Source organism: Globicephala melas, chromosome 4, assembly GCF_963455315.2.
Source record: "Globicephala melas chromosome 4, mGloMel1.2, whole genome shotgun sequence".
Lineage (NCBI taxonomy): Eukaryota > Metazoa > Chordata > Mammalia > Artiodactyla > Delphinidae > Globicephala > Globicephala melas.
The window spans coordinates 52,565,584-52,577,732 of record NC_083317.1 but is presented as its reverse complement, the minus strand read 5'-3'; the positions used below and the strand labels follow the sequence as shown (position 1 = coordinate 52,577,732).

General features: G+C 36.6%; 1 protein-coding gene across 4 annotated transcripts in view; it reads left to right on the top strand.

The window, feature by feature from the left end:
* CBLB (Cbl proto-oncogene B) overlaps positions 1 to 12,149 on the top strand; it is a 410,825-nt gene that overhangs the window by 286,569 nt on the left and 112,107 nt on the right. For all 4 annotated transcript variants that reach the window (XM_060298032.1, XM_060298033.1, XM_030861086.2 and 1 more), the window contains one exon: positions 3,267 to 3,413. In XM_060298032.1, the coding sequence (XP_060154015.1) occupies positions 3,267 to 3,413 (147 nt within the window). The remainder of the gene's footprint in view (positions 1 to 3,266; positions 3,414 to 12,149) is intronic.

The window sequence follows — 12,149 nt, the reverse complement described above, 5'->3', positions numbered from 1 at the left end:
TTCTTATAAACAAAATCTCACACAAAACAAATTTTTAAAATGGCTTAGCTTTTGATGGTTAATGGGAGATAATGTGGTAGTAATTAGTCAAAATAAAGTATACCTTTATTGAAAGTATTGGAAAATTTCTTGTAAATTTAAGTTATGTTTAAGGTTATTGAGTCTTTGTAGATAAATTTTATTTCCTTAGTTGTTCTGGGGTAGGGCATTTAGTAATAGACACATATCTTAATATAGGATGCTTCAAATCCTTTATTAAGCAGTCCAGTCGTCATTTTTGGTCTTATGATGAGCGGCAATCAGGTGGGCTTAGGGAAAATTGGCAAAGTATGGAAAAATATCAAGATAGGAAAAAAAAAATTCATCTACAAAGAAGATGTGGAGTTGTTGCCTTTCTTCCCTCTATGTCTAGATGATTAGAGATGACTGTATCCTTGGATTTTATTTTCAAAATTAGAGGTTATTTATTTTTAAAATGGGTATCTAAGAGTGCAGAGTGGGGTGGGGAACTAAAGCTTGATGTAAAGCAAAATATAGTAAACAAAAAACTCCCACACAATCGTATAAAAAACAAACCTATTTGCTATGACAGTAAATTTAAATGACATCAGAGAAATAGAATTAGCTATAAGTTCTTTTCATTTCTTGTTGTGGATTGCAACCTCTGTAAATCGATATTTCAGGTAAAGTGTTTCCAAAATAATCATTTACATATGTATGGTGTGTGTTTTTAAAAATTAGATATAAAATAAATATAAATATGCATCTGGTATATGTGAAAAATAAAGTAACACGAAACTGTTGCATTCACATGTTTTTAACAACTTGAATTTGTGTTTCTTTAAAGACTAAAGGCAAAATAAATCTTTTCATTGCCTTAGTTTATGCAAAAAGTTGAATAAAAATATGGTGATCTGTTTGTAGGAACAAGAAAATTGGACTATACACACAGTTTATAATTTAACAGTGATTAGTTATATAGTGATTATTAGAGCTTCTAGACTGTAAATTATAAAGATAAAATGTTACTATTTCTGTTTTAAAGTTTAGTGCCTACATAGCCAATGGATCAAAAATCCAAGATGGGTAATCACTGGTATTGTGCTTCAGGCTTTAGATCTAACAAATAAAAATGAAAAACATTTGGATATGATTAAAGAACAGAGAAACAAGGGGATGGAGAGCAACCAATTCAGAAAATAAGGAACAGTTGGTTTTCCCTAATTACAGCCATCTTGTTTTCTTTTTTCTTCTGTATGTATCAATTGGAAGTTTGGTAGAAAATTAACTTGTTTGCCTAATTATAGAAATAAATTCGTTGCAGATTTTCAAAAGTGACTTTATGTTCTTCCTTAAACTCAGATTTCAAAAGTCAGTTGCAGTTTGTATTGGCTGCAATTCTTTCCTTGGATATAGTTCATCAGTTTACTTTTCATTTCCTAAGACTGGATTTCTTAAATCTACCATCACCTAAATGAGGATGTGTTGACATAAATGAGAAGATCAAAGATTCAGCTAATTAAAGAAGTTTTACCTTGGAATTACGCTGAGTTGTGCAGAAGTGTGGCTGAATCTAAGAAGATGATGAAACATTTTGCATAACCTAACCATAATGAGATTGTTTGTTGTTGCCAGTCAAGCACTAAAATAAGGCCTAAGTTCTGACCCTTCTTTCCCATAAATCTTCTCATGGATAATAAAGGTTACGGAAATTGGGACTTTTTGGTTTTCCAGTAGAGATGAATTTTTTGAGATGTCAGTTACTTTATACTTTATTGCTTTCTGTTCATTCCTGTTTTTCCCACTTTTTATCACAAGTACCTTATTTATTACATATTCATATAATATAGGAAGTTACATGTTTCCTTTCAGTGACTTTACGGAGAGGTGCATGTTTTATGATCTTTTTGGTACCTAACATGTTTTTTTGCTTGTTATTTGAGAGTCATTAAACCCAGATACATGAGTAAAAAAAAAAAGGCAAATAAACACAACTTTCAGTGTCAAAGTCCTGCTGAAACATTGTATGGTGTTATATGCATTGCAGATTTGATGGCTTTCTTTAGTTTTCCTCTGTATTTACTTTGAGTGCTAATTCAAGTGCCTCCTCCCCAGCCCCAGCCCTGACCCCTCAACACACACACAAAGCAGTTAAGACTTCAAAATGGAACCATAGTAGGTATGTGCCTGCTGTGTTCTGGTGATTCTGAATAAGCAGGAATATAAAGAGACAAGGTCACCTCAAAACTGAAAAGTTCTGTAGTATTTTATCTTCCAGTTGCTTCCTTACTATCTAGCACTAAGAGTTTTGGGCTGATTAACATAATTAATGTTGTAAACTTATGAAAAGCTAAGAAGGAATGTAGATGATACTGTTAAAGTATTAGTCATGGTTTGAAGCCTGTTCTAAATCATGTCAGAATTCCCAGAACTTAACATGGAAATTAGAATATGGAAATTAGAATAGAGACAACACCTACATTTCCTTCCCTTCCAAACCATTGTTTTCATACTGCCATAACTTTTTCTTTCTAAAACCGAGATTTGATCATTTCCTTAATCTTTTTAGTCCATTTTGGCTTCCCATTCCTTATTGCAGTGGCTTTTTATGGACTACATTAGAATTACCCAGGGAGCTTCTAAAATATGCACATATCTGAGACTTATCAGAAACTCTGATTTTTAGATAGAAGTGACAAGTGTATTTGACAAAAACTTTGTTCATTGGTTCAGATGCCTCTTTTTGTCATGTCCCAACCAAACTTTCTCATCTTGTCTCAAGCCGTTTCCTCCACTCTCTTTCTGCTCTTCTCTAGCCATGCTAAATCTAGATATTATCCAAATAGTTCTATTCCTAACCTCTCCTCCTTCCCCTCCTCTCCACTCTAAGTCTTTCATCTGTTGAACAACTGCTTATCTTGCTAGATTCGCCTTAAATGACACATCTTTCCTTATTCCCCGTGTAGAAATAAGCACTCTGTTTTTTTTGTTTAACATTTATATTTGATTGTGAGTTTTTTAGGTGTCCGTCTCCCCCATTAAACCTCATGTAATTCATCTTGTTCACGTTTATATTAAATGAGTACATGGACGACTAATAGAATCCCTGTTAGGAATTTAAATGTACAGTTTTTATGAACATTGTTTTTAAGGGCTTTATTGAGTTGACCTAGGTTGATAATTTCATTTTTCATAGTATATTCCCATTAAATCTTACATGCCTTATATTTACCTTTTCCTTCATTTTTCCCTGTTTGTATCTACAGACGAAATCTTACAAAACTCTCCCTTATCTTCAGTCACATGTTGGCAGAAATCAAAGCTATCTTTCCCAATGGGCAATTCCAGGGAGATAACTTTCGTATCACGAAAGCAGATGCTGCTGAATTCTGGAGAAAGTTTTTTGGAGACAAGTAAGTACAAATTTGGATCCATGTTTGAAGAATGGCTTAGACCTGCCTCCAGTTCCATATGGTGTAGATTTTACCTGAGTATTTTGAGAATATACTGCAGTGTTTTTGATAAGTGTTTTGATTGCTATTTTTTCTATTTAGCCACCAGAAGTATATCTCAGTAACTGAATAATTTTGTTGTTACCAAGTAAATATTATATGACATTTATTTATTTGGTGAGCATTCATTGAGTTAAATAGTTAGCTCTAAGAAGCAGATGTATGTAAGAGTATACATGAGAAGCCCATAACTTTTTATAACTTAGTGTACACATAAAACACATATAGAAAATAAAAGGCAGAAAGGGAAAGACACTTTAAAAATTGGCCTAAATAAATTGTTCTGACAATCCAGAGGGGGGACACTTACTTGAGGACTGCAGGCATCGGAGACTGCTTTCTATACTAGGAGGTAGAGTATAAGCTTGACGAAGATCTGAAATTGAAGTGGGAAAAAGCCTCAGTACTGGCATTCAGGTTTTCTCTGTGTCATTGCACAGAAAGTATGCACGTGTAAACAAGATACAGAAAGGAGGGTAATGTTATCACAGAGTTGCATTATCTCACAAAAATAGCTAAAGATGTTTTCCTTAGGTATTTCCTATCCAGACACAAACCCAGGTGAGCTTGGCAAATAATAGGAACTAAATATCTGAAGTCTGCATAACTTAAATAAAACGTGCAAAACTTTTATCAGGAATCTCTTAGTAAGATGCTTAAGAACTGAGCATCAGGTGGCAGATGGTTTCTTCAGTTCCTTTTAAGGGTCCACTTTGATGAGAGAGCACCCTCAGAATGTCCTTGAATGTAGGCAGAACTGTAGCTAAGAATTAAGGAGGAGTGATTGCTTACACACAGATTATTGTTTTCATCCTGTAGTTAAATTCTATATTTATACATTAGCTGATGAAATACGATGTAAAATGTTGGCACACACTTTCAGTGATCTGGAGTCCTTTGACACTGGTGAATTAACTGTAATGTTGGGTTTCCTGTTTTTTTTTTTTTTTCTCTATGACGTGCTGTGTTTATCTATAGCTACCACATGACTAGGACATACACAGAGCAATGCACATTTGATTAGATGCATATATATATATTTTTTTTTTGCGGTACGCGGCCTCTCACTGTTGTGGCCTCTCCCGTTGCGGAGCACAGACTCCGGACGCGCAGGCTCAGCAGCCATGGCTCACGGACCCAACCGCTACGTGGCACGTGGGATCTTCCTGGACTGGGGCACGAACCCATGTCCCCTGCATCGGCAGGTGGACTCTCAACCACTGCGCCACCAGGGAAGCCCAGATGCATAATTATTTTACTTCAAAAATGTTAAAGCCTTTTTCCCACTTCTTAAATAAAATGTATTCTTAATTATTTTTAGGCACTACAGGAGGAAATACTGTTATTGCTTTTAACACAAGACATTCTGTGTTCCAGAAATCTAGCTCTTTGTAATGCTCCTATATCTATTCACAAATGAGGACTTAAAAAAAGAAAAGGTTCATCCTCATCTGAATTAGACTAACAGCCAGGAGTGTACGGATTAAATATTTGTGAATAGTAGAAAGCAGAAAGGGACCGCAGAGTTCCGGGAGTAACAGCTGAGGATATCTTGAAGCTACAGCTCATATATTAACACTCTGAGCCTAATGCAAAGAGTTGGTAACCTTCAAAATAAACTATCTTAAAAGTTTAAGAAAATCTATCAGAGAAGTTGCTTGCGGTATTTCTTTTTGAAAACTGAAAATTCTGGTGAGTTAAAAATTGCTTGCTTGTCAAAAGGTCAGTAAAAAATGGACCTTTTGACAAAAGATTGCTCACATGTTTTTCAAGAGAGGAGTTTGTTTTGCCGGCACCTCAAACCACAGAGAATTATGCATTTGAGACATCGTTACTTCCCTTTATTTATAACCATAGACATTAAGGGGCTGAAATTTCTGTCCAACTGCTACGTGAGTGAAATCACTACTAAATCAAATGGGGGATTCTTGAAATTCTGATTAAACGCTCTCCCTACCTCCTAAACCCTTGTACCCTTGTCTGCTGTCTTTGCTTACTTGAGAAGGCTTCTTAATTGGTCTTTAAGATTTTTATTTTGGGGATGAGAGCCAAAGGTAAAGCTCCCTCTGGAACTCAGACATATTTCTGTAGTCATCAAAAGTAATGCTTCTTTTATTAGATCACTGGAGAAACCATCTTTATATTCTCTGTGGGTTTTCACCTTATAGTTCCATAGTATTTTATTGAATGAATGGACGAATGATGTAGCCTTTTAAAAGGTTGAATTCTTTTCTCTTCCTTATACTCATACTAGTTTGCATTTTTGCATAACTGAGTTCTCATACAGAAGTATTCCTGTTATTTATCTACATATTGAGGGCATATGAGAATGCTTTCATGTGACCTAACCGGTGACTTTAAACTTGAATGCATTATTGTTTCCAAAAACAGAACCATTGAGAGGTTAGTTCTAAAAACAGCCAAACAGATTATGATTTTTATAAAGCAGGTTTTAACATAAGGAGTAGTATTGTGATATTTTTCCCAAAAAGAACTGTCAGTAAGAAAAAAATATTAGTATTGAGTTAAAATTGGGAAATAGTTATCGTTCAAAGGACTTTATAAAACTCCTAAAGGCAATCTTAGGATTCAGACCTAAAGAACAGGCAGCAGACAAAAATCTTTAGGTGTCATGTGACTAATGCTTCCTTTCTGTGCTTCTCAACCTTTTTGAAGTCATGGCAGGGCCAGCCTCTGCTCAAGGCCCAAGCCCAGTTGCGAAGGAGGTTCTGCCTGTCTGGAGCCTTAGGGGATCAATAACATATCATGTGCCAGGGTAAACTGGTTGGGAAGTTCTGTAGTTGTTAGATTTGGGGAAGTCCTGTAGTTGGTAGATTTTTATGAGACGTTATTGAATGTTTTAATAGTTGAGTTCTGCTTTTGCTTTCTTAGTCTGTTGACCAGGAGATGGTAGAAATATGTGGAAAAGAGGAGTGGCATTTTTGAGTGAATGTGTCTACGTAAATTCTGCCGAATGAGACCAATACCAAACTCTGGGTTAGAGGGTGAAGTTTATAATCCAGAAACTTCAAGCATGAGGCTCAAAAAATGTATTATTAACTGTTCAAAAAAGACCCATTCATGTGATTAGACTCGGTGACAGTCATTTTTCTAATCAGCAAGTCAGGTAGCAGTTTCTAGGCTCCTTGTACTAAGCATTTCTTGATGTTGAGGAGATTTAGACATGTGTTTCCAACCAAATTATAATTCAACAAGAACCATTCTAACTCCTGAATCTTTGTATGTCCCTTCTCCCCATCCTTACTTTACTTCCAGTTCTATTCATCAGTTCATGTTCGAGTTCAGATTCTTCCCTGGACTACTGCAACAGCTTTCTGTCTGGTCTCCCTACCTTCAATAACAGCCTATCCCATCGATTTTCTTGAGGAGGCCAGTGAGCTCCAAAAAGCAGAACTCCTTACTCTATTTATTTTTTCTGCCTGAGACGCTGTGCATTCTATGCATCATTACCGAGTCTGGGTTAAAGTCTATAACCCCATTAATATGACAAGCTTCAGGAACTTTTTTTCTAGCTTCATCTCTCTATTCAACTCATCCTCAAAGAAACAACGTCCTCATAGTCTGTACTTCTTTCCTAGTATGCTTTTTATTTCCACACCTCATTGTCTTTGTTTCCCTAAACTGCACCCTCCTCTTGGGAAACCAGTTACCCACACCCTACCCAGTGTCACACCCTACCCAGTGTTGCCACTTTGGAGGCGTTCCTCAGTAACCCTAACCTAAGGTGGGCATGCCTGCTCTATTCTTCCAAGTACCTGAGCTCACATCTCGCACACTAGACTGCAGTGAACTGCTGACATGCTTGCATTTCCCAGTAGACTAGAAAGCTTCCTTGATTTTTATTTCTCAGAGCCTGGTGTGTTTCTTGGAATATGTGAGCTCTAACAAGTGTTAACAGACTGGATGAATAATTGGATGGATGGGTGAGTGGATGGATGATGTCTATTGTCTGCTCAAAATTTTCAATAACTCATTATCTACAAATTGATTTTTTTTTTGTCATCAGTTCCTACAGTTCTCCCTGGCATGCCCCTCTTCCCTCCTCTTTCTTTTCTATAGTCCCAGAATCTTGGCACCCTTCCTTTAAGTCTAGTTCAGAAGTCTTCTTTTCTGGGTTCTAATATATACCCTCCCACATGTTCGACTTTACCCCATGTTTTGTGTTTATGTTGTATTTTAAATATATTTATATTATCAAATGTATTTATTACGTGGGTCTTTCCTGCTCAAAAATAAAGCTCCTGTTGACTTTTTATCCAAAAATTAGTAAAAACAGGTACATTTATTAGAGTTATTATATGTCAAATGCTTTCACATAGATTAGCTCCATTTTCAGTACGAAGTTTGAACACTATTCTTTAAATGGCTATCAGATGAGTCCTTTGGGTACTGTATACATAACAGACACTCAGTAATTATTGGTTGAGTTCATGATGTATTTTTCTACCATTTTAGTCCTCTTTTCTTTTACTTATGTCCTGTTCTTCAGGCAAGTGGGATTATTTGGCTCTTTCCTGACACCTTAGCAGCTACAGGTTTCTATGTCTTTGCCCACATTGTTCCTTCCACTTGAAGATTTTTATTCTGGTATAAAAGTTCTCACTAGGGCTTCCCTGGTGGCGCAGTGGTTGAGAGTCCGCCTGCCGATGCAGGGGACACGGGTTCGTGCCCTAGTCTGGGAAGATCCCACATGCCGCGGAGTGGCTGGGCCCGTGAGCCATGGCCGCTGAGCCTGTGCGTCCGGAGCCTGTGCTCCGCAACGGGAGAGGCCACAGCAGTGAGAGGCCTGCGTAGCGCAAAAAAAAAAAAAAATTCTCACTAATCCCTCAAAGTTCATCTTGCTCTTGATTCTGGCCCTTATTATTATACTGAATCTTTTAGTTCTTAAACTCCCATAAGCTCTTGCTCATCCTCCATATTTATTAGTTTTCATTGATTTTTAAAGTTATTTGTCTAGCTATCTTTCCATTAGACTATAAGCCCCATGAAATCAGGCTTATTTAATCAATCTTTGTGTTTCCCAAGGTGGATCAGCACAGTGTCTCATTTGGAGACTTTCAGGAACTGTTGCTCATTTAATTCAAATGAGTTGAGCAGCAGAGGCATGTGTGTGAGTGTGCGCACGTGGGACGTGTACAGCGTTTGCTTGCTTGCTTGTTCTGGGGGCAGCATGCTTAGTGCAGGCTCGCAGGCGGGTCATCTGTGTTCAGGTTCTGACTGCAACATTTACTAGCTCTGTGACTTTGGGCAAGCTCCGTGCTTTCTTCATGCATCAGTTTCTTCATCTGTAAAATGTGGATGGTAATAACAAGAATACCTACTGTGTAGGGTTGTTGCAAAGGTTAAAAGAGCTAAAATCTACATTTCAGGCAGGTAAGACAGTGTCTGGCACTTTGTATGCACTCTGTGTTGTGGAATAATTAACCAGTTTAAACCTTTAATCTTGCTCAAAGCCCCATGAATATATTTATTATTAATTCTACAAATAATATCATTAATATTCAACTTTGCATGATAGAGGTTCCACGGTCCCTAGAAATCTAAAAGCAAAATCCAGAAAAAGTTAATAAAAGTTTTCTAAAATTGTGTATATCCCTATGTAAAAGTGAGGTGGAATATAAGAAACTGTCCTGCTGACCATGGGGGGGAAAAAATGATCTGTTTAAAATTCAGTTCATTACATCTACCTTTGATTTCCTGGGGAAGTGGTAGGGACCTTTTTAGGTTTCCTGTGTTTTCACTTTTAATAAGAAACAAAGGCCAATGGTTTCTTTACCTTTGCAGTGAGTAACATACATTTTTTTTAGCATATTAGCTAGATCAGTTTTCCCTCTAATCAAAGAAAAGGCAACTTAGTCATATTTAATTAAAGGATGCACAATAGAAATGAAGAACATTTATAAGAAAAATGTGCAGCAGGAGATCTAGAGAGAAAGAAAAAAAAGAACTGAAATAGAACTAAAAAAATTACCATTTAACATTTCTGTTATTTAGTCAACTCTTATTACTGCCTGTTTCGAAAAAGCAAAGTATCTTTATTTCATAAGGAAAATAAAATGACAGGGCTATTTTGTTCAACTCACTGCAACAAGATCCAAGACAGAAAAAGCAAATAAGATGTGAAATTATAATTTTCTACCTCTAAGCAGTATGTATTCAATTTGGGGAGGGCAGTATATACAAAGATGATAAATATTTAAAATCAGTTCTGTCCCATTACAGAAGCGCTTAAGGAATGTCACAAATAGTAAGTGAATTATTTACTAGGGCCATCAGAGGAACACTCAGGCTGCATGGAGGAATTGGTATTTTGTATGGGTTGCACATGTGTTAATAAGGAGTACACAGGGGAGAATACTGTGAGAGGGATGGAATTCTCATGGCGTCTGCTGTCTTTCCAAAGAAAGATGCAGAGTAACTTCAAGTTTCCATAAATGGCATTTTTTTTTTTTGTTCTTGTTCTCTTTTTCCTTCTTTTCTTCACGTTGAACTCCTCAGTAAGTGACATTTACTTCAGTGAAATCACCGTGAATTAGGTCCTGGTTCTCAGCCTTGAAACCTGATTTCATTAGAGCCATATGTTTAGAGACCGAGCGTACTTTACTGAGCTCACAAACTGATCTATAATCCAGAATAGTGGTTTTATTAATTCACCATGATTAATGCTACTGTCAAGCAGATGGGAATGCTCTCGTCACTGTTAGGTAAATTATATGTGGAGCTATACCATATCCAGAACATTCCTTAGTGAACATGGAATCTAAATATGGGGTGGTGGTTTATGACCCACTATAGGAATTCCCCTGCCTCAAGGACCAAAGTACTTACAATTGTTATTCTCTCTCTTGGACTATGCTTTGAAAGCTCTGTCCATTTTTGGCCATTTGGACTTTCTTTTTCCATATGCAAAGTTGTACTTTTAAAACTCTGTTCTTTGGAGCCCTGAGAACAATGGGAGCCCATGATGGGTTTTAAGTAGGGAAGTGGTCACACTTGGATCATAGGTGGGCTACTCTTGCTGAAGTATGGATAATGAACTTGAGCAGTGGTTTCTAAACCCATTCAATCATATTCCTTATTACTACCTTATTACTAACTACTTTTTGAGCATACATCATCTATGTATATCACCTACATACTCATGTATAAAATACATATTACTATACAAATAATGTGTATTCTCATATATAATATAAAGGACACATTATAATACAAATTTTTAAAATTGAATTAAAAATGCAAGTAGAATTTCAGTGCTTTCTTCTCATCCTAAATAGGGTCATCTTGTATACCCCCGGGGTCTATGACTGCCCTGCCCCCCACCCCCCCATTCCACTTCCCACTTTAGAAACTGATAAATTAGGAGAGAAATAGGAGAGAGATAGGAGGCTGTTATAGAAAACTAGGTGAAGATAATAATAAATTAAATAAATAAATAAATAGAAGTACGTGAATTTGAGAATTATATGAAGATAAAATTAACTGTACTTGATTATTAAGGTATATGAGGTACAAAAAATGAGCCAAATGTGATGCCTCAATCTGGGATTTGAACAACTGGGTACCATTTACTGAGACAGGAAAAGTAGGAAGAAGAGATTTGGCAGTCAGATGAATTCAGTTTGGCATATGTTCAGTTTGGTGGGTCCAGACAAATCCATGTGGTGATATTTATTAGTAGATTAGATATACAACCTTGAGGAAAAGAATATAGAATTAAAGACAGAGATTGACAGTACATTTATGAGTTTGCAGATTGACAGCCTGTAGAATGTTTTCCTTGGCCTCAGACAGTATTTACGTTAAAAAATTAGTTGGTAACTTTTAAAATTATTGATTTTTACACAAAAATATTGTATTGAATTTCATTGAGAAATTGGAAGTGATGGCAACACTAGATATGAACTCTGACATGGCGACAGTTGGCTAGACCTGGGTGCCAGCTGCCCAGTTTAGATGTGTCCCCTCCAATTGATTGCAGTCCTTACCTGGACCTCTTTACTCATATACATTATCTGCCTGGTCTCCAGATATCTGAGTTTGTAATCTCTAAAAGCTGTGTGAAGCCATTGGACTGATTGATGTAGACCATGGAGAATGTGCAGGGAGAACAAAGGGGACAGATACTTAAAGAATTCTGATGAATGATGTATGCACAGAGGAAATTTAAGGAATGGAGGCATCACCAGGGAAGTAGGCATAAAACCTGGCGAGTGTGGTATTATAGTTGCTAAAGGAAGATAGGATTTAAAGAAAGAGGGAGATGAATCAGAATATAGTATTGAAAGATCAATTAGATAAAGACTTAAAAGATTTCATCAGATGTGGTACAACAGGCTTTCATAACTTAGTTTATTTTCTCTTTAACATTCTGAAAGTCTCCTTTATAACCAGTCTTAATAGGCTCCACATGTTGCACTGAATAGATGTGTTGAGTTTTTGGTGTACCCTGCATAGGTGCGTTGGATTTTGCTGTACACTGAGTAGGTACATTAAGGTGTCTGGCCTTCCACCAAGACTTGTGGTGCATTATAACCAGCCATCTAGGTGGTAGTCTGAGAATATCTTTTCTTGTTTTGAAGTTTCTAAGCTCCCTAATGATAAGATAAAATTCTG